The sequence below is a fragment of the Eleginops maclovinus genome, chromosome 7 (assembly GCF_036324505.1).
Source record: "Eleginops maclovinus isolate JMC-PN-2008 ecotype Puerto Natales chromosome 7, JC_Emac_rtc_rv5, whole genome shotgun sequence".
Lineage (NCBI taxonomy): Eukaryota > Metazoa > Chordata > Actinopteri > Perciformes > Eleginopidae > Eleginops > Eleginops maclovinus.
The window spans coordinates 1,136,056-1,155,894 of record NC_086355.1 but is presented as its reverse complement, the minus strand read 5'-3'; the positions used below and the strand labels follow the sequence as shown (position 1 = coordinate 1,155,894).

The window sequence follows — 19,839 nt, the reverse complement described above, 5'->3', positions numbered from 1 at the left end:
GAATACTCGAGTCTGATCGGTCAATTCGGACATGTCAGAGCACACTCGATAACACACTGTTGCTAAGCAAAATAATGGCCATTGCTAAGGAGGATCACCTTTCTCCTCATAGGTGCGGGGGGCCCAGGGAGGGTCTTCCTCGGCGTACGGGTCGCTGTACTCCACTACCGCTTCCTCCTCTTCCTCACGATGCTCCTCCATTGGCTGGGGGCTGAGCAGCGGCTCCTCGGATTGTCCCCCTGTAGCCGTGTGAGGCGGTGGAGGAACGTCTGAGACTGGAAACACATCAGTCAGAAACACTGCAGAATATCAAGTCCACTTTATCATCAATATCTGTGAGAGTGGGACAGACAGGGGGGGGCCGCCAGCAGTAGAAACAGTATAAGAACACCACTTTATAACTCACTGGTCTCCTGAACTCGAGCCACGAAGCCCATGAGAGGAAGCTGAGGACTGAACTGCAGCAGGGAGGGGGGCGGTGGGGAGGCTGCACACATACACACACACACACACACACACCCACACCCACCCACACACACATTATGTTCCAAGAAAACTTTCTTTTTAACAACAACAACAGTTCTTTTTTTTGTGGTTTTGGTCATCTTTACCTGGACTCTGGTTGTAGTACGGCCCCCCGTTCTGGTTCTCCGTTGTGATTGGCTGGCCAGTCACAGAGGGGGGCCGGCGGTACGGCAGAGATCCGCCCACCTGAGGACTCTGTTGCCGGGGCTGAGGACGGTTCATACTGAAGAACTGAGGGGCCGTGTCACCTGGGGGGGGGGGGGGGGGGGGCCCAAATGAAGACGATGTAACGGCTCTTTTGAGAAAATTTGGGAGACGGGAGATGAGGTAGTGCAAACCCTTTCTCCATGCTTAGCCAATCACGTACGATCTGTTGGAGCGCTACCCAATAGGAGACTGTTCCGTAGTGATGGATCAAAAATATTTAAAATACTTTTTTTCACTTTCATATTTTTTAAAGTCATGCTTTTTTAAAGCGGTCTTTGGCTCTGTTGTTGCTGTAGAAAATGTAGATTTCCCCTCTGTGGGACAATTAAAGGGATCCTGATCCTGATCCTGATAATCAGATTATTCCGGCATCATTTTGATGTCAGTTTCTCGTAGTTCAAACAGTCGCTGTCTTTATTTCCATGGTTTGTTCCTGCAGTCATTTCCTATTTGTCAAAACATTTCATTCTTAAAATAAACTTGACACATTATAATACAACCTTTTCTGAGTAAAAGAAGGAGAAAGGGAGCAGGTGACGGAGGAGGACAAACTCACCTTCAGCAGAAGGAGGTGAGGAAGAGGAGGAGGGAGGAGAAGGAGGAAGGAGAGGAGGCTGATCTCCCTCAGAGGGGCTAGTGTTGGAAGGAGGGTTTGATTGGGTGTCTGGGTGAGGAGGAGGTGCCTGTTGTGGGGGGGAGTGGGGGGCTAAGGGAGCATTGGGTTGTGTTAGGGTTGCAGTGGAGGAAGAGGAGGAGAAGGAGGAAGGCGTTGGGAGGGAGAGGGAGAGGAGTTAGGAGCTGTGGAGGAGGAGCTTGCTTGTCCTGCAGTGGGAGAAACTACAGGGAGGGAAGGAAGGAGAGAAAAAAGGAGGTAAAGAAGGAAGGAAGGAAGGAAGGAAGGAAGGGAGGAGAGAAAAAAGGAGGTAAAGAAGGAAGGAAGGAAGGAAGGAAGGAAGGAGAGAAAAAAGGAGGTAAAGAAGGAAGGAAGGAAGGAAGGAAGGAAGGGAGGAGAGAAAAAAGGAGGTAAAGAAGGAAGGAAGGAAGGAAGGAAGGAAGGAAGGGAGGAGAGAAAAAAGGAGGTAAAGAAGGAAGGAAGGAAGGAAGGAAGGAAGGAAGGGAGGAGAGAAAAAAGGAGGTAAAGAAGGAAGGAAGGAAGGAAGGAAGGAAGGAAGGAAGAACAGAAACAAGGAAGTAAAGAAGGAAGGAAATAAATAAAGTAATAAAGCAGGGAGTTACTATAAAGTGTAAATATCAAGGAGTGATATTTAGCCTCACGTTTTTTGGTACATTTAAATATTAACTTGTTTTTAAAACAAGATATTTGAAAACGAATAAACTAATAAATAAATCAAATAGGACATTACTAACTGAACAGAGAGAACAGTTTTGAAATGTGTGTATGCTTTTTAAAAATATGTATTAAATCTGTCTTTTATTATGATCCATATTAGTATAACTTAAAGAATAATATCCAGGCTCTAACCCAGGGGTGTCAAACTCAATTTCATCACGGGCCACATTAGCATTATGGTTGCACTCAAAGGGCCGGTTTTAACTTTAAGACAATATAAATATACATATATAATATATATAAAATAATGTATTATATTAAATTATTGCCTCTGCACTGGATAATTATTGGTTTTGGTAATAACTACATCTCTAAGAAGTCTAGGGAAAATAATGCAAGGGAAAATATGCAACCATTACAACAATTGTACAATTTATTTAAAAAATGAGTTTGGTAGCATTAACACATAGTTGTGCACTGACATATGGTGCACATAGATACGGAAATACTGTATGTGGGTGCACACTTACATTTCTCTGTCTGTTAAATAAATCCCATGAATGTATGACATGACCAAGGCCCAAAGGGTGGGTGGAGGGGGTCCGGATGCGGGATTCGGGCAGGCGGCCCGGGGACAAGACAGAGGACGAGGAGGGTGTCTCGGGCGGACAACCCGGGGGCAAGGCAGAGAACGAGAAGGGTGTCTCGGGCGGACAACCCGGGGGCAAGGCAGAGGACGAGAAGGGTGTCTCGGGCCGACGGCCCATGGGTAAGGCAGAGCATGAGACAAAGCACGGACAGGCCTTGTGGCAAGGGAACTCCGGAGGCCGGAGACATGGGCGGAGGCCACGGCGAGGGAACTCCGGAGGCCGGAGACATGGGCGGAGACAGGGGCGGAGGCAAGGGCGTAGACCAGGGGTGTCAAACTCATATACACAGTGGGCCGAAATTAAGAAATTGCTACAAGTCAAGGGCCGGACGGGTTCAACGTTTATTGAAAACTTATTGAAACAACCTTATTGCACATATTGAACCTGGAACTAACAAGGCCTATAGATTATTGCCTATAAAACAACATTAATTATGAAATAAATGAAAGAAAAATTATAAATAAATAAAAGAAGAACATTTTCTACAGGCAAACAACAGCCAGAAGTAATTTACTTCAAACAAAAATCAAATGTCCTGTAGTAGCAAGAGAACAAAATGCAAATATTAAACTGCATTAAAAACTGAAACTGTGTCAAAGCACCGTTTGCTGCTCTGTGATGCTCACTTGTCTGAGCCAGATACTTGGTGTCTTATCTTGGTTACAAGTTCATCAATGTCTGGGGTCAGGCTCTGAGCTGAGGAAATCCTCAGGATTGAGTGAAGGTGTTCAACAGTAAGACGAGTCCTGTGTGAAGTTTTGTTTATCTTCATCAAAGAGAACAGCTGTTCACTCAAGTATGTGCTGCCAAACATAGAGAGCGTTTGAGCAGCCTGGGAGCGTAGATGGGGCATTGTGTCGGGGATGAAACGTGGAAACTCTGCAGCGCCCACAGACTCATATTTTGCCTTCAGTGTGTCACTACATTGGAGCTCGATCAGCTCCATTTGCAGGTTTGATGGTGCGCTTTCCACGTCAGCTGCAAATGGATTACTGAGCAGTTCAAACCTGCTTTTTTGGGCTTCAAAATCGGCAAATCGCCGTGTGAAGTCAGCACCAAGTATGCCGAGTTTTTCAGTAAAGTGTCTAGTTGGGAAAACAGCGGCAGCGACCTGCTCTTTCATTGTTTGGCAGTGCGGAAAATGGCTCAAGTTTTCCTGAAGAATCTGCGTCTCCCACAGCGTACATGTCAGTGATGACACGGCCCCGCCCCTGAAGCTGCAGGTTTAGCGCATTCAGGTGGCTCGTGATGTCACACAGAAACTTTTTATTTCGGAGCTCTGATGTGTCTTTCTCTTTGCTTTCCATGAACTCACAGATCTCCTCACGAAACTCGAAAAATCTTTCCAGCACCTTTCCCTGGCTTAGCCATTGCACCTCTGTGTGATAGGGCAAGTCACCATAGTCCGAATTTAACTCGGCCAGAAAAGACTTGAACTGGCTGTGATTTAAACCTCTGGCTCTGATAAAGTTACCCGCTCGTGTTTTGATGCTCATTACATGTTCCGTTTTCAAGGCTTTGCCACACAACGATTCCTGGTGTATGATGCAGTGATAAGCTGTCAGCTTACTTGTGACGTTTTCATCCTGCATCTTTCCTCGGATCCTCCCCACCAATCCACTTTTTTGACCGCACATCGCAGGTGCTCCATCTGTTGTCAGTCCAAAAATCCCACGGCAGCCCCATTTTATCTACACATCTGGACACCTCTTCAAAGAGATCTTTCCCGTAGTTGTGCCGTGCATTGAGCGTCATCCAAAAAACTCTTCTGTTACGCACAGGCTTGAGTCCACTCCACGGATGAAAATTGACAGCTGGGCAGTATCAGAAGTGTCGGTGCTCTCATCCACAGCAAGGGAGTATGCGATGAAAGCTTTTCCCTTTCCCACAAGCTGTGGTTGGAGATTGGCAGCAAGGTGGCGAACACGGTCAGCAATGGTGTTTCGGCTCAGGCTCACATTTAAAAATGCTTGCCTTTTTTCTGGGCACACGGTGTCGCAAACTTTAATCATGCAGTTTTTGACAAATTCCCCCTCGGTAAAGGGCCGGGATGATTTTGCAATCTCTGCTGCCACAATAAAACCTTAACAGCAGCCTCGCTTTGTGATTTGGCTTTAGTGAACATAGCCTGCTGTGACACCAGGCTTCTTTTTCATTCTTCTACCTTCTGTAGCCTTTGTGTCGTGTCCAGATGCTTGTATTTGTCGTGGTGCTTCGTTTCATAGTGTCTTTTTATGTTGTATTCTTTCACTACAGCCACACTGTCTCCGCACAGAAGACACACAGCTTTACCCTTTACATCCGCCAACATGTACTGTGCCTCCCACCTGTCTTGAAAACCCCTGTTTTCAAAGTCCACCTTCCGTTTAGCCATTTTGTGGGGAGAGGGATGAAAGTTGGCAGAAGTGCTGATGAACGAGTGGGGGAGCTTGTGATTGACGCGGGCCTGTGATTGACGTGCCGACGCACGGGCAGTGCATTATGGGATTTGTAGTATTATGGTGGCGCGTATGATATACCAGCGGGCCAGCTCTAATAGTAAATAGATTTTGTCATGCGGGCCAAAGATCATTCATTCACGGGCCGGATGTGGCCCGCGGGCCTTGAGTTTGACACATGTGCTCTAACCAATCAATCAACATATGCCTGTGTGTGTGTGTGTGTGTGTGTGTGTGTGTTACCTGGGAAGGTGGATGGGGGAGAGGGCGTTGCCACGGCGATGGGAAGTCCCACACAGCCACTGCCGCTGTTCTCTCTGCTGCTGCTGCCCCCACTGCTGCCACTGTCCAACCCACACACACAGCACACACAGAACACACACACGCCACACACACTTTTAAAGTTGGTGCTTTGTATAATCTAATCTAATGGATAATAAAAAGACACGAGCAGGTCATGAAGAAGGCGGGAGAAAAGAAGATGTTAGAGAGACAGAAATAAACACTGATGAAGATCTACAAAATAAAAGCAGACAGGAAGTCAGCTGCCTGTAGAGAACCTTCAGAATAAAAGCAGAGCAGTGTCTGTAAGTAGAGCAGCAGTGAGGGTTTATGTTTGAACAGAAACAATGAGACTAACTCTGATTGGCTGACAGACAAAGCAAAGGTGCTGATTGGATGAGAAAGGTTCTGGAACAGACAGAAGAAGCAGAAAGAAGGATACCCTTAATGGGCCCACGGAGGGGACATTTTACATTCTGCATTCGACCCATCCTAGTGTTAATAAAATACTAAATATTAAAAATGAAATAAATCTAACCAACTAGTTTAAATTTGATCGGATTTTTTATTTTACCTTTTCAAAAAATATTTGAACAAATATGGTTAAAATTTAAATGCTATTAGGTCGTTAGCTTGGAGTGAAGTGTATCCACTACATTAAGAGGAAGAATTTTTCCATATTTTGTAAACCAAATTATTCATAAAGGACAAAAAAAGACAAGTAATTAACTTTTAAAATAACAGCTGTACTCTCAAACTGTGTGTCTGTCTTTTCCCACAGTAATATAAACAGAGAGCAGAGTAAGAAAACCTACAAAGTAAAGTATGAACCGATGAATTCATCCGTTAGTTGATGCTGCGAGGATGAAAGCAGGAAGTTCGTCTTTAATTCACTCAGCAGTGACGCTGCAGAGACCGTCTCAGGGGGAGATAATAATCATTTACAACAAAGACCCTTTTTGTTTTGCTTCTTTTTGTATTTTGCTGCTGCAACAAAAAAAATCCCAGTTTGGGATAAATAAAGTATTTCTGATTTCTGAAGCTGCTTGAGAAGCATCTGAGGCCAATTACCATCTAGTCAATTAAAAAACAATTACCTCCCCGAGCATCACTGCTGTTTCATGAAGCGATGTTAAAAGTGAAGCGAGAAAGAAAGGGGAGAACTCATGAGCAACTATTTGGGAGGAAAATGAAACAGCATCTCTCTCCGCCCCATCGCTGAACTACAACTCAAACTCGCGCACGACCTCAACGTCATCGTACTCAGTCACTCCCTCTGCTCGCTGATTGGACCGGTAAAGATTGGCCGGAGAAAACACACAAATATACCGAAAACCCAGACCTAGAACTGCAGGGAAATTAAAATTGAGCAGAAGTACGTAGGAGGGCGGAGCCAGGCTAAGTATGGCCTTCCTGTCATGACTCAATATATATGTTCCTTATGTTATTCCTGGTATGACACACAGTGTGACTTATCTCACAACACGCTATTTCTTTGAAAACACCTTTTGGTCTAAATCTTGCTTTCTGCATTTCATCTTTACCTATTGTTTTATCAAAGACTACACGCTCACAGAGGATGTTTTCTCTCTTGGCCTCTAGTAGTACATTTGTCATTTGAAAATAAAGAACAAATAAATTCTATCCGAACTACAAAAACAGATGTGTTGAAAATCTGCCTTTTCGTAACAGAACTACAAAAAGGCAGCCATGATGGATCAGAGTGGAAGTGAGGACGGCGTTAAGGAGGAGGCGGCAGCGGCGGCGGCGGCCATGTTTGATCCTGCCTCCCTCTACCTGTGTGTTCGGGTGCGGTGGTGGAGGGAGGCGGAGCGGGGGGGGCTGGGGATCTGCCCGGCAACTATATTGTTTCTGGTGGGGCTGCAGACGTAGTCGTTGGGCACCGCGGGGGGGCGCACCGGCTCCAGAGTCCTGTAGGGAGAGCTCTTCCTGAACAAGGGGTGACAGGTTAATGTAGGGCGGGGTTATTTCTGGAGAGTCACAACTGAGGACCTGAAAGAACTCCATGAATGTTGGTAAATTCCACAGTGAGCACAGGGTTCACGCCCAGATTAATTAATCCATTTCTTGTGCCGACATCAGAGAAGCCTTCTGACGTCCTCATGCGGTGCAATCAGAAATGTGGGAATAGGTTTTTATGGCGTCTGGTGGCTCCTGTCGTCCGTAAGAAACTTCTTTAAGGCAGTTTTAGGTTGTACAGTATGTACATTATGTATGTTTAACATGCTCGCTGTCACCAACACTGCTGCCAGGAGGACTGGACTCCCTACACCCACCCTAACAGTGCTGAACATCAGGGCCATCTCCAGATCAGAACCACAACACAACTGGACATCACACACACTCTCTCACACACACACACACACACACACACACACACACACACACACACACACACACACACACACACACACACACACACACACACACACACACACACACACACACACACACACACACACACACACACACACACACACACACACACACACACACACAGTAACTACTGCCCTAAATATGCTTTAAATAAAGTGCATTAAGTTGCCTGCTTTATTAATATTAATTAAAACATGTTCTTTTTAATAAAGGTTCATATGTGAGAGGAGCCACAGGAAGGCGCTGTAGCCCAGCACTGACTGGGTATTAACTGTCAGCCATAAGGAAAGAAAACGTCACATTTAGCAGGGAGTTTCAAGGCAGCACGGGTCAGAAACAGAATTTATATTATACTATTTATAACTTATAACTGGGTTCCTGTGAAGTCTTGTTGAAAGGTCAGGATGTATTTTTAGAGGATTAAGTCATCTTTGGAGTATCTTCAGAGAATAAAACCTCAGTCTGATGAGGATTTACTCCAAAATCAACACAAATAATGTCATTTATTGCAGCAAAATAAGATCAGTGACATCTTATCACATCTTAAACAGCCAACGTGAATTCAGCTTGTCATAAATAAAAACCTAAAAAATAAGAATTTTACAAGAACAGAAAGGGTATGTATGTGTGTGTGTGTGTGTGTGTGTGTGTGTGTGTGTGTGTGTGTGTGTGTGTGGCCTCCTGTGTTTTTTCCTGTTTCTTGTGTGTGACCTGCTGAGTGTCCGTCTGCCTCTGAATAATAATCCTTAAAAAGACGACAGGATCACTCCAGCTGGTTCCCCCTGATTCCAGTCTTTATGCTGAGCTAAGCTAATTGGCTGCCAAGCAACAACGGACTGAACTGGAGGGCCAACACTGACGCTGTGTACAAGAAGGGGATGAGCCGACTCTATTTCCTGAGGAGGCTGAGATCCTTCAAGGTGTGCAGCAAGATGTTGGAGATCTTCTACCAGTCTGTTGTTGCTAGGGCACTCTTCTTTGCTGCTCTCTGCTGGGGGCAGAGGGCAGCATTTATGAGTCAATAAAGCACTATTCTATTCTATTCAATAATCTAACAAATAACCAGCAGTAAAATAATAGCCTGATTTTCAGACGTCAGATAAGATTTCATAACAAACCTTGGAGTGATGTTTGGATTCTGGTCGACTCAGAATCAGAAATACTTCATTTAATTAAAGGCTTTAAATAAAAGAGGATCTATTCTGTGCTGCTGAAGCTGTGTTTGTATTGTACCGTAGTTTTCTTGAGTCTGCCTAGCTATGTTACCTTAAATAAAACATGTACGATTAAATTAGTGAGTTTGACGTCATGGTAGGGGCAAATGTTTACGTTCAGGTGGAAACGCGCTAGCAGTTTCCCTTTGTTTCCAGTGTTCATGTTAAGCTAAGCTAAGACTGTGTTGTGTTTTCTCCATACATAGTATTTTCTCTGGTCTTCCTAGTTTTACTCCTCCTCCTCCTCAGGAGGATGGTAAAGGTCGAAGAGGAAATAAAATAAAGGAGACGCAGCTGGGTGACCTACATGTTTGAGAACCAGCTTTCACTACGCATGACATGACGTGTGTGTGTGTGTGTGTGTGTGTGTGTGTGTGTGTGTGTGTGTGTGTGTGTGTGTGTGTGTGTGTGTGTGTGTGAGACATACCCTAAAATGCCCATGCCAGCCCTCGGGGGGCTGGGGGGTTTCTGTGTGGGGGGGTTGGAGCGGGACAGACTTCCTCCCAGTTTCATGCTGTGCTGCCCGTTCACCTGCAGGAAAACACATGGGATTTAAAAAGGTGTTTCCCTCACCTACGAGCAGCTAGAAGAGCTCCGGATCGATGGGAACACTACACACTAACAGGGGTTAATAAAGGTTTTCTCTCATAGATATTTTGAAGCAGAAATATTAGATTTTCTAGCCGAGCTGAAAATAATGGTTAGGGGTTGGGGTTATTTAAAAGCCTTAACGTCAGAAACCATGTCTGAGCAGCAGTGTAAGTTCCTCATGGGAGCTTTCATACAGGTGGTGTGTATTGTCCGGGTGTAAAAATGTGTGTCCTTACCTTGAATCTCAACAACCACTGAACAGTGAGAGCAACAACAACAGGAGGAAGAAGAAGGAGAGAATAGAGGTTAGAGGTTAGAGGTCAGTGACGGAGTGAAGCTGCAGGCAGACAAACATGAGAAATAAGATCTCAGAAAGACTGATATTAGATAATCAGATAAAGACTTTATAATGTCTACAGCTGTCATGGTGTGTTTAAATAAATCAGAAAGACTCGATGATTCATTCTACATGTCCTACACTAAAGCGGTTCACACTCCTGTTGATCATATTCAGCGAGACACACACAGGTTTCCATCCCTTCAGATTTGAGCTTTAAAGTTAAGTTTGAGCCTTTCTTCATCATAATTTGCACCAACAAAGATTCATGTAATTTAAAGATTTAGGATATAATTAAAGGGCTCTTTATGTCGCTACTCACTGGACGCTTTTTTACTTCACTGGAAATGTGATTTGAATCTCGACTCCCACCTTGACTCCGTGTCCGATGTCGTCCAGCACGCTGTAGTCGATGGGTTTCCTAATGAAGCGCACCGGCCTCTCGGGATTGGACGGAGCGACGATCTTGTGAGACCGGCTCGTGTTCTTATTGGTCGTCAGGATGCCGATCTCCCGCCGCGCCACCTTCTCTTTGTGGATGTCGACCGTCTGGAAGTAGAGTGGGTTTCATAGATGTTACTTATGGCCCAAGTGTATTAATTATACTAACAACAATAATATATTTTATTCAACAAGTGCTTTTCAAGAAACTCAGACATTTTTTATCTTTTCCACAGAAATTTGACATTTCTCTAAATTTAGATATTTTGACTTTTTCATAATTTCAATCATTTTCATAATTTGGTCTTTTTTCAGTTTTCTTTCTTCAGCATGTTTTGTTCTCCGTTTTTTAAATTCCTGTCTGAAACAGCAGCACAGCATTAAAAACAATAAATATAACATTTTGACTTTTTACTGAATTTCATCACTTTCTCAGAATTACTCCAAAATGTGTTTTTTTCCCAGAATTTTGAGATTTCACTTTTTCTATTTATATTTTTTTAATGCTGACTTTTATTCAATTTTTCTGATTTTTTAATCATTCTTTACTTTTCTCAGAACTTATGATAACATTATTTTAATTTGATATTCTCTCTTACGCAGCAGCACAGCATATCCCTGTCATATATAAATAATTGGAGTCTAACGTCAATATTAAAACCAACTATAGTAAAAAATAATGTCCTTCCACCAACCAAACTTAAGCTATTAATTACTGCTTTCATTTCCATTTATAAATCCCTCTAAAAAGAGACTTATTTGTGTGAAAACGCTGAGTGAAATCACTGTGAGCAGCGAGAGTTATCTCCACACGTTCTGTTCCTCACTCTGCAGATATTAGAGAGTGTTGCTCATTCAGATGCATGACACCTGCTAAGTGCTAAATATTTTTCATTGATGCATTATAAGCAGGTCCAGTAAAATTAAATGCAACTTGGAAACATTAAACATTAATTTAACGCACAATTTTCATCAGGATTTGTGTGACGTTAATTAGAATACTTAATTTACCTTGGAGATTGTGTTAGGTGACAGTTGCTCCGTTTAAGAATAAATTAAGATAAAGATAAATATTAAAACGAGAAAAAATACAATAAAATAATGAACATTTATATACATTTAAGTAAGAATATGAAATTAAAATATAAAAACTGTGTATAATAAAAGAATTTATAGTAAAATGTCCAATTTAAACTAAAATGAAATACAATTAAAAGCATTTAAATAAACATAAGAAGATAAAGTAAGACACCTACATTTAAACTACATTACAAATAAGAACATGCAATAAAATAAAATAAAACACAAAATCTTTATTAAGCAGTAAATTAATTAACACAAAATAAAATAAAATGACAATATTTATGTTAACATAAGAAGTTAGAGTGAACGCGTGGACATGGTGACAGAGACTTTACATAAACCATTTCTAAAAGAATAAATGCAAATAAACAATTTAGAAATGATTCAAAGCACTGTCAAAAAATGAACAAATAAAATCTCCCATAAATGTTTTAATACCAAATATTGACTCTTTAAAACACAATAAGCATTTTTAGCATTTTAAAGGATCCACTGGAACTCTGTATACGATTTTACTTCTAGAAATGCAGTCAAAAGATAAAAGCCTTTAAATTAAAGCGCGATTAGAAAGGTTGCCGTTGTAAAACAGTCGTCATTATCACGGGGATTTTCCCTTTAAAAAGGTGGAATTATGCAGCTGTGGATATGTTTTCTCAGATTAAATATCAGGGTTTAATTCCTACGTAAGAAAGTAAACATGAGAACGAAGCGGATGAGGAGATTTGATGTACAGACACATCCTGTTGGCTTCATTTCTACAGCATGGGATGCAGAAGTGTGTGATTCTGCATGAGAGAGACTCGCCTACAGAGCAGATGTGACAGAGAGCTGTGATTATGTCCTGAAATAACAGAGGAGCATCTTGTTATGGATTCAGAAGCCTGCAGCGCTGAAAACTACAGTAGCATTACGTCAAGTACTCTTTAAGTCTATGTTTAATGGATGAAAATACAGCGTTTCTTACAGCCGTGTTAAATAATGAATCTCTACAGAGCGAGCACTGAGCAGATCCTTACTACAGCTTAAAAATATTACATTACGATTAACACTGTGTCTTTTTGAAATAGAAGTACAGAAGTATTACAAGCAAAAGCATCATATCAGGATATCGTGTATACACAATATTGTGTCTGAAACCAGAGCCCAGTCTTCTCTGATTGGATGGGTGGCCGGCTCTGTTGTAATAGATCAACAGCTGAGTGATATCCTGCCCCTAACGGCCCCTACACATGGTTCCTTTGCGTTGACGCTTGACGCCACCCCGTTGCCAAACTGCATTGTGGTTCCGTTGCGTCGCGTCGGCTCTGTTGCTCGCGATGAAAGTTGAGAAAAGTTCAACTTTTCAAGCGTTGACGGAATCGCCAGCCAATCAAACCAATCTAACTGTTACTGTTCATGTGTTGAATGAATAAAGTGGAAGGAATATAAATAGTTCATAATTAGGTATTCTTAGGGTTCAGATTATATTATTAGTCATGATTACCTGAGTGTGTGTGTGTGTGTGTGGGGCAGAGTGTTGCGTAAGACTCTGCTCAGGCTTCACACCTACAGACGCTTTTATAGCCTACCTCCCACCAGCTGATGTAAACCCAAAGAGGAGTCTCTTCTTCATCTCCTGGATTGAGGCTTTTATATACTTACTGTACAAGTATATAAATATAACTCTAATAAGTTAAATTGGTAATGTGGATCCCTGAGTCTGAAACAATCCTTCCATCACTGGATGCTGATTCCAATAACAGTATAACCCTCATCTTTAACTACGAACAATATAATACTAAGAATATTACTGAAGCACTGGGGACAATTTCAAGGGTTTTGGTTGATAGGACATTTCCGATTTTTGACATGTTAGTCTAAAGTGAGTTGATTGTCGAAGATGAGACCAAAATTTCTGCACTGATGAGTTATAGACTGGGACAGAGAACCAAGACTGTCAGAGATTTGGAGGACGGCAGTATCAACATGACCGACTAAATTATCATCACTTAAGTTGTGCCCGCATTTTGCTGCTGGAAGTTATTGACAATCATTTGTGGATATCCTGGAGGCAGTTGAGGAGAGGGGTGTGCACTAGGGTCGCAGCTTAGATAAATCTGGGTGTCATATGCATAAAACTGATGCTGGGCAGACGGATGATGTGGCTGAGAGGGAGCATGTAAATAGAGAAGAGACTTGGACCCAGCAGCGATCCTCGGGGTACCCCACAGTGACTACCTGTTGCAGCTGATCTAGCATTGGCAATACTTTTAGGGCCAAAATTGTAAAGAACGGAGGATTTCCTTGTGGTTTGGTGAACTGGCTGTGGATTGAGAGAGTTTCACCGAATATAAATGCAGCGCAGCATGTGCTGCAGCAGACCTGAGAGATGTGGTTGACGGAGCTCTCCATGCGGCGCAGCTGAGACGCCTGGATGTCGAGCATCTGCAGCACGTTGTTGGCCAGCGTGTTGATGAGGTACGCAACGCTGGCCAGAGACTGAGTGGTGTAACTCTTTGTTTCCTCCAGCGCTTGCTCCTTATCTGCAGCCTGTAGGACAAGCAGAGACATCTTACTATCAGACAATATAAACACACTGCTACTTCTTCTCACCATGGTGTACTGCTATTACTTTTCTACTTATTGCAAGTAGGTGTCCAGGTGTGTGTTTTGTTTGAGTATTCTTAAGGCCTTTGTACATCCCACTTACTTTACATGTCAATATAATATTGTGGCTCTTGTTTGGACCTAAGAATGCAGTTACAGTCCTTATAATGTGTGCACAATAACACTCGCTATAAAAAGGAACCACATTTGTACAACTATATCTTCATTTTGTGCAGCATTTGCATTTCCTTCACTCAAGTGAGATAGTTTTGGGGCTACACTATATTTTAGAATCATAATTTAGCACCATTTAATAAACAGTGAGGTGTAAGAGCTGAATTGGCTAACGTTACAAAAACCGAACGGTCATGAATGAAAACACTCCAATGTGCATCAAAGTGTGTGTAACCATGTGTGTGCAGCATGCTTACAGTGTGTGAGTGTATATGTGTGAGTGTATGTGTGTGTGTGTGTGTGTGTGTGTGTGTGTGTGTGTGTGTGTGTGTGTGTGTGTGTGTGTGTGTGTGTGTGTGTGTGTGTGTGTGTGTGTCTGTGTGTGTGTCTGTGTGTGTATAAGAGACACACCTTGTGTCAGTGTGTTTCATGTCAACCTCTGGCACGAATGAGTTATCAGCACTGACCTACATCCTGCTTCCACACACACACACACACACACACACACACACGTCTGTTTTCCTCCCAATTGCAGCTGAAGGATGTTTGTGTAGATGAAGCCACGCTCTGATTCCTCTGACCTCTTTACTTGAAATGGAGACACATCCAGGTCCAGCAGTCGCATTACTGCACTTATTTTAGTAATGATTTATCGTTAAAATGTAAAACCATCTGACAGCATCGATGAGCTTGTGCCTGAAGGCGACGAGGCAAATACTACTGACAAATTATAATATTAGAACAAAGAATGTGGTCTTTTTTAAGACACATATTTTATATTATGTATTTAAATGGTCATTTATTTATTTTTTTTGTCCCTAGTCGTGAGCCTGTTTCAATCTCAAAACACAGCAGCTTATCTTTCATATCATCTGTTTTACATCTTTAATGTACGTGATGTTTTCATTTGACTATTTCATATGATGGGAAATGGGCATTTATCTACTGCCAAACTATAATAATTCAACAAATAGCCTCCAGAAGCAAAACATATAATATATTGCACGGGGACGTTTCTTTATTCCTCTTTTATTTAGGCCAATATATAAAACACTATTTCATTTCTATTTGTCAAATTTTATTTTATTAATATATTTATTACATTTATTGAGAAAACATTTCCTCTTTGAATTTAACTGAATGAAGTTGTATAATTATGACTGTATAATATATTCCTCAGATATAGTTTTAATATTTAATTTCAATTTTACATTGAAGTTGAATTAAAAGAGAAATACGTGTGTTCAAATTACAGAAACTTACATACCATGGCAGTGTGTGTGTGTTACAGTTAGGTACAGCTCGAAACAAATTACAAACATTACAAAGTTGATGCAAATTAACTTAAGAAGCTAATTAAGCATCTCCCTCAGCCACTGCTACAGTAAACTGTGTTTCATTTCACTGTACAGTATTTCAATCTCATTCTGCTTATTATCTTCACATGTATATACACTCCTGCATTTACTTGGTCTCTTAGCATCTCTTTAGCTTGTGGTATTTATTTGACATGGAGTTTACTTCTGCTGCTTGCAGGTCTGCACCGTCTTCCTGCACTGTTCTGATTGTTTCCTAAATGTGTTTTATTGTTTTAAGTCTTATATGTTGCATTGTTGGAGGAGCCTAGGACTTCAGATCTGCATATCTGCATCTGTGAAGACGGAGCCTTGAATCTTGAATCGGTTTCTATTTGGCTGTGAAATCATCATGTGAACACAGGAGCTGTCCCTGGCACCAACAGTGAAGGTGGAGGCAGAAACGCCAATCACTATGGTTTCCAGCACACGCACGCACGCACGCGCGCGCACACACACACACACACACACACACACACACACACACACACACACACACACACACACACACACACACACACACACACACACACACACACACACACACACACACACACACACACACACACACACACACACACACACACACACACACACACACACACACACACACACACACACACACACACACACACACGTCCAGCCTCCTGCAATGAGCAGCAGGAGGCTGAGTTACATTACAACTACCTCCGCTGACAGATAAGCAGAACCAGCTGTGGATGCAGAGTCACTTCCCTCCGTTTCACATCAGAAACGCTGCAACTGTTCCTCTTCAACTTCAACACTTCAACACACACCTGTTCATCCTCAGATTTCATCTTAATCACATTCTTTAATATAATCTCAGTGTCATAACACGTTCAGTTCAGCAGGGTAACCTCCACATATGAACACCTCTTTATGACTTCTGAAGTAAAACGCTAATGTTGGGCTATAAAGGAACTACAGCACGGTCACATGACTTCACCTCACCACCGCTAAGCTAAAGGAGGCTAATGTTGGGCTATAAAGGAACTACAGCACGGTCACATGACTTCACCTCACCACCGCTAAGCTAAAGGAGGCTAATGTTGAGCTATAAAGGAACTACAGCACGGTCACATGACTTCACGTCTCCACCGCTAAGCTAAAGGAGGCTAATGTTGGGCTATAAAGGAACTACAGCACGGTCACATGACTTCACGTCTCCACTGCTAAGCTAAAGGAGGCTAATGTTGGGCTATAAAGGAACTACAGCACGGTCACATGACTTCACGGTCACCACCTGCTAAGCTAAAGGAGGCTAATGTTGGGCTATAAAGGAACTACAGCACGGTCACATGACTTCACGTCACCACCGCTAAGCTAAAGGAGGCTAATGTTGGGCTATAAAGGAACTACAGCACGGTCACATGACTTCAGGTCACCACCGCTAAGCTAAAGGAGGCTAATGTTGGGCTATAAAGGAACTACAGCACGGTCACATGACTTCACCTCACCACCGCTAAGCTAAAGGAGGCTAATGTTGGGCTATAAAGGAACTACAGCACGGTCACATGACTTCACTTCACCACCGCTAAGCTAAAGGAGGCTAATGTTGAGCTATAAAGGAACTACAGCACGGTCACATGACTTCACGTCTCCACCGCTAAGCTAAAGGAGGCTAATGTTGAGCTATAAAGGAACTACAGCACGGTCACATGACTTCACGTCTCCACCGCTAAGCTAAAGGAGGCTAATGTTGGGCTATAAAGGAACTACAGCACGGTCACATGACTTCACGTCACCACTGCTAAGCTAAAGGAGGCTAATGTTGGGCTATAAAGGAACTACAGCACGGTCACATGACTTCAGGTCACCACCGCTAAGCTAAAGGAGGCTAATGTTGGGCTATAAAGGAACTACAGCACGGTCACATGACTTCACGTCACCACCGCTAAGCTAAAGGAGGCTAATGTTGGGCTATAAAGGAACTACAGCACGGTCACATGACTTCAGGTCACCACCGCTAAGCTAAAGGAGGCTAATGTTGGGCTATAAAGGAACTACAGCACGGTCACATGACTTCACCTCACCACCGCTAAGCTAAAGGAGGCTAATGTTGGGCTATAAAGGAACTTCAGCACGGTCACATGACTTCACGTCACCACCGCTAAGCTAAAGGAGGCTAATGTTGGGCTATAAAGGAACTACAGCACGGTCACATGACTTCACGTCACCACCGCTAAGCTAAAGGAGGCTAATGTTGGGCTATAAAGGAACTTCAGCACGGTCACATGACTTCACGTCACCACCGCTAAGCTAAAGGAGGCTAATGTTGGGCTATAAAGGAACTACAGCACGGTCACATGACTTCACCTCACCACCGCTAAGCTAAAGGAGGCTAATGTTGGGCTATAAAGGAACTACAGCACGGTCACATGACTTCACGTCACCACCGCTAAGCTAAAGGAGGCTAATGTTGGGCTATAAAGGAACTACAGCATGGTCACATGACTTCAGGTCACCATCGCTAAGCTAAAAGAGGCTAATGTTGGGGCTTACGAAATGTAGTTGTGTTAACCGATGTAGTTTATGTCTTTGACCAAAACATGAAATGGGAACACAGGGATGTTAGCCTCTGCAGATAATTTACTTGCTCTAACACCTATAGAACACACTACAGGAGAGGGAACACCACAAAAGGTGCTTCAGTTTTAATTTTGACATATTGATAATATGATAACAATGAGCAGCTTGCAATAAATCCAGACAGTTTTAATCCTCTGATAGCGGTGGGGGGGGGGGGGGGGGGGGGGGGGGGGCTACATGGGGCTGAACATGGGTCAATAATCCAAATATTTAGCCCTTAAAGCAAGATCAACTGCTCAGCGCTGGGATTATGTAACCGCTCTCATCGCCTGCTGCACATTTATGTAGGCCATCCACAGTTAGCCTGTTAGCACAACTGTGGAATGAACAGAGCTAATGAGCTGGAAAGAAGAGCTTTTTTGAGACGAGAGGAGAAGTGGAAGACATGGAGGAAAATATGAAATAGGAAAGATATGGACTTCTTCATAATCTGTATCTCTGCACTTTCCATTGCACATTTATGCAAAATACTGCATATTTTTGGACATTTCGTGGACCAAACAATTCATTGATTAAATAGAAAAACAGTAATTGGCACCCAATGATAGTGTATGCAAAATAATCACTTTTTTCAGCTTTTAAATCAACTAATTAAGGAAGTGAAGAAACTGAAATTAGCTCTTGTTTTTAACCAGCTTTATCATTAAAGACATGAACGTATTAATGCCCAAAAATATGAATATCATATGTTATTATATTACTATAATAGTATTATATTAGATATACTTTATTTCTTCACAGTAAATAGTGATTTTTATTGCATTTTTGTGATTGCACTATTTAAGTTCCTTATTAAAAATAAATGAATATATTGTTTACTTTATTGTTTTTAATTTTGTGTTCACTATTGTTTAATTCTTCCATTTTAGAATCCTGTATTTGTGTTCATGTATGCACACAATACAGTGCATTTCTTTGACCCTAAAAACACACTTGGAATTAAATCCAATTCTAATTACGATAAAAAGGAATAACAAAAGACAAGGCAAACATTAAGGAAAAACGATAAAATGAGGAAGAATAACGTTAAAATAAATAAATAATGGAAATAGGATGTTCCGGAACATAGTGACATCACTCTGGAACACTGGACTATCTGTGTGATAGGCTAAGGGGCGGGACATCTCTAAGTGGTTGACCAATCACAACAGAGCCAAATACACAAAGGTCATAATAATCTCCGTTACTGAGGTGTAGGAAATATTTTCTAAAAGCTCACTAATTAAAGAGTTTGTATCCAAAAACAGAATATAAAGAAATGATTGTTATAATACGTTGTTTTACCGCAGAAGTGTGTTGTTAAGAGACGGCTGCAGAAATGTGACTAAGATAAAATCTGGCGATGAACAGGTGTGTGTTGAAGCCAACTGAGGAGGAACAGTTGTCCGTAACAGCATGGCCTGCCCACACACAGTCTCCTCCACTGAGCGTCTACAGAGATGGATGTCAGCCAGTACACAGATAAGCTTAATATGTGGAGATAAAGGAGCTGGAATCAGGCGACCATTTACCACGTCTTAAAACAACAACTTCGTATCTCAAAATTATTATTTTGTTCAATATTTGGAGATAGCTTATTCACATTTATGCCATGCAAAGTCAATATCTATCAGATAGGTCATTAATTTGCTTATAAACGTGACCATTTGAAGGCATAT

General features: G+C 42.2%; 1 protein-coding gene across 1 annotated transcript in view; it reads right to left on the bottom strand.

Moving 5' to 3' along the window:
- LOC134867505 (abl interactor 2-like) overlaps positions 1 to 19,839 on the bottom strand; it is a 28,724-nt gene that overhangs the window by 6,296 nt on the left and 2,589 nt on the right. Inside the window, 11 exon segments of the mRNA XM_063888125.1 lie at positions 99 to 275; positions 407 to 487; positions 612 to 773; positions 1,289 to 1,507; positions 1,510 to 1,569; positions 5,355 to 5,455; positions 7,191 to 7,343; positions 9,432 to 9,535; positions 9,832 to 9,849; positions 10,305 to 10,481; positions 13,818 to 13,985. Coding sequence (XP_063744195.1) covers positions 99 to 275; positions 407 to 487; positions 612 to 773; positions 1,289 to 1,507; positions 1,510 to 1,569; positions 5,355 to 5,455; positions 7,191 to 7,343; positions 9,432 to 9,535; positions 9,832 to 9,849; positions 10,305 to 10,481; positions 13,818 to 13,985 — 1,420 coding nt within the window.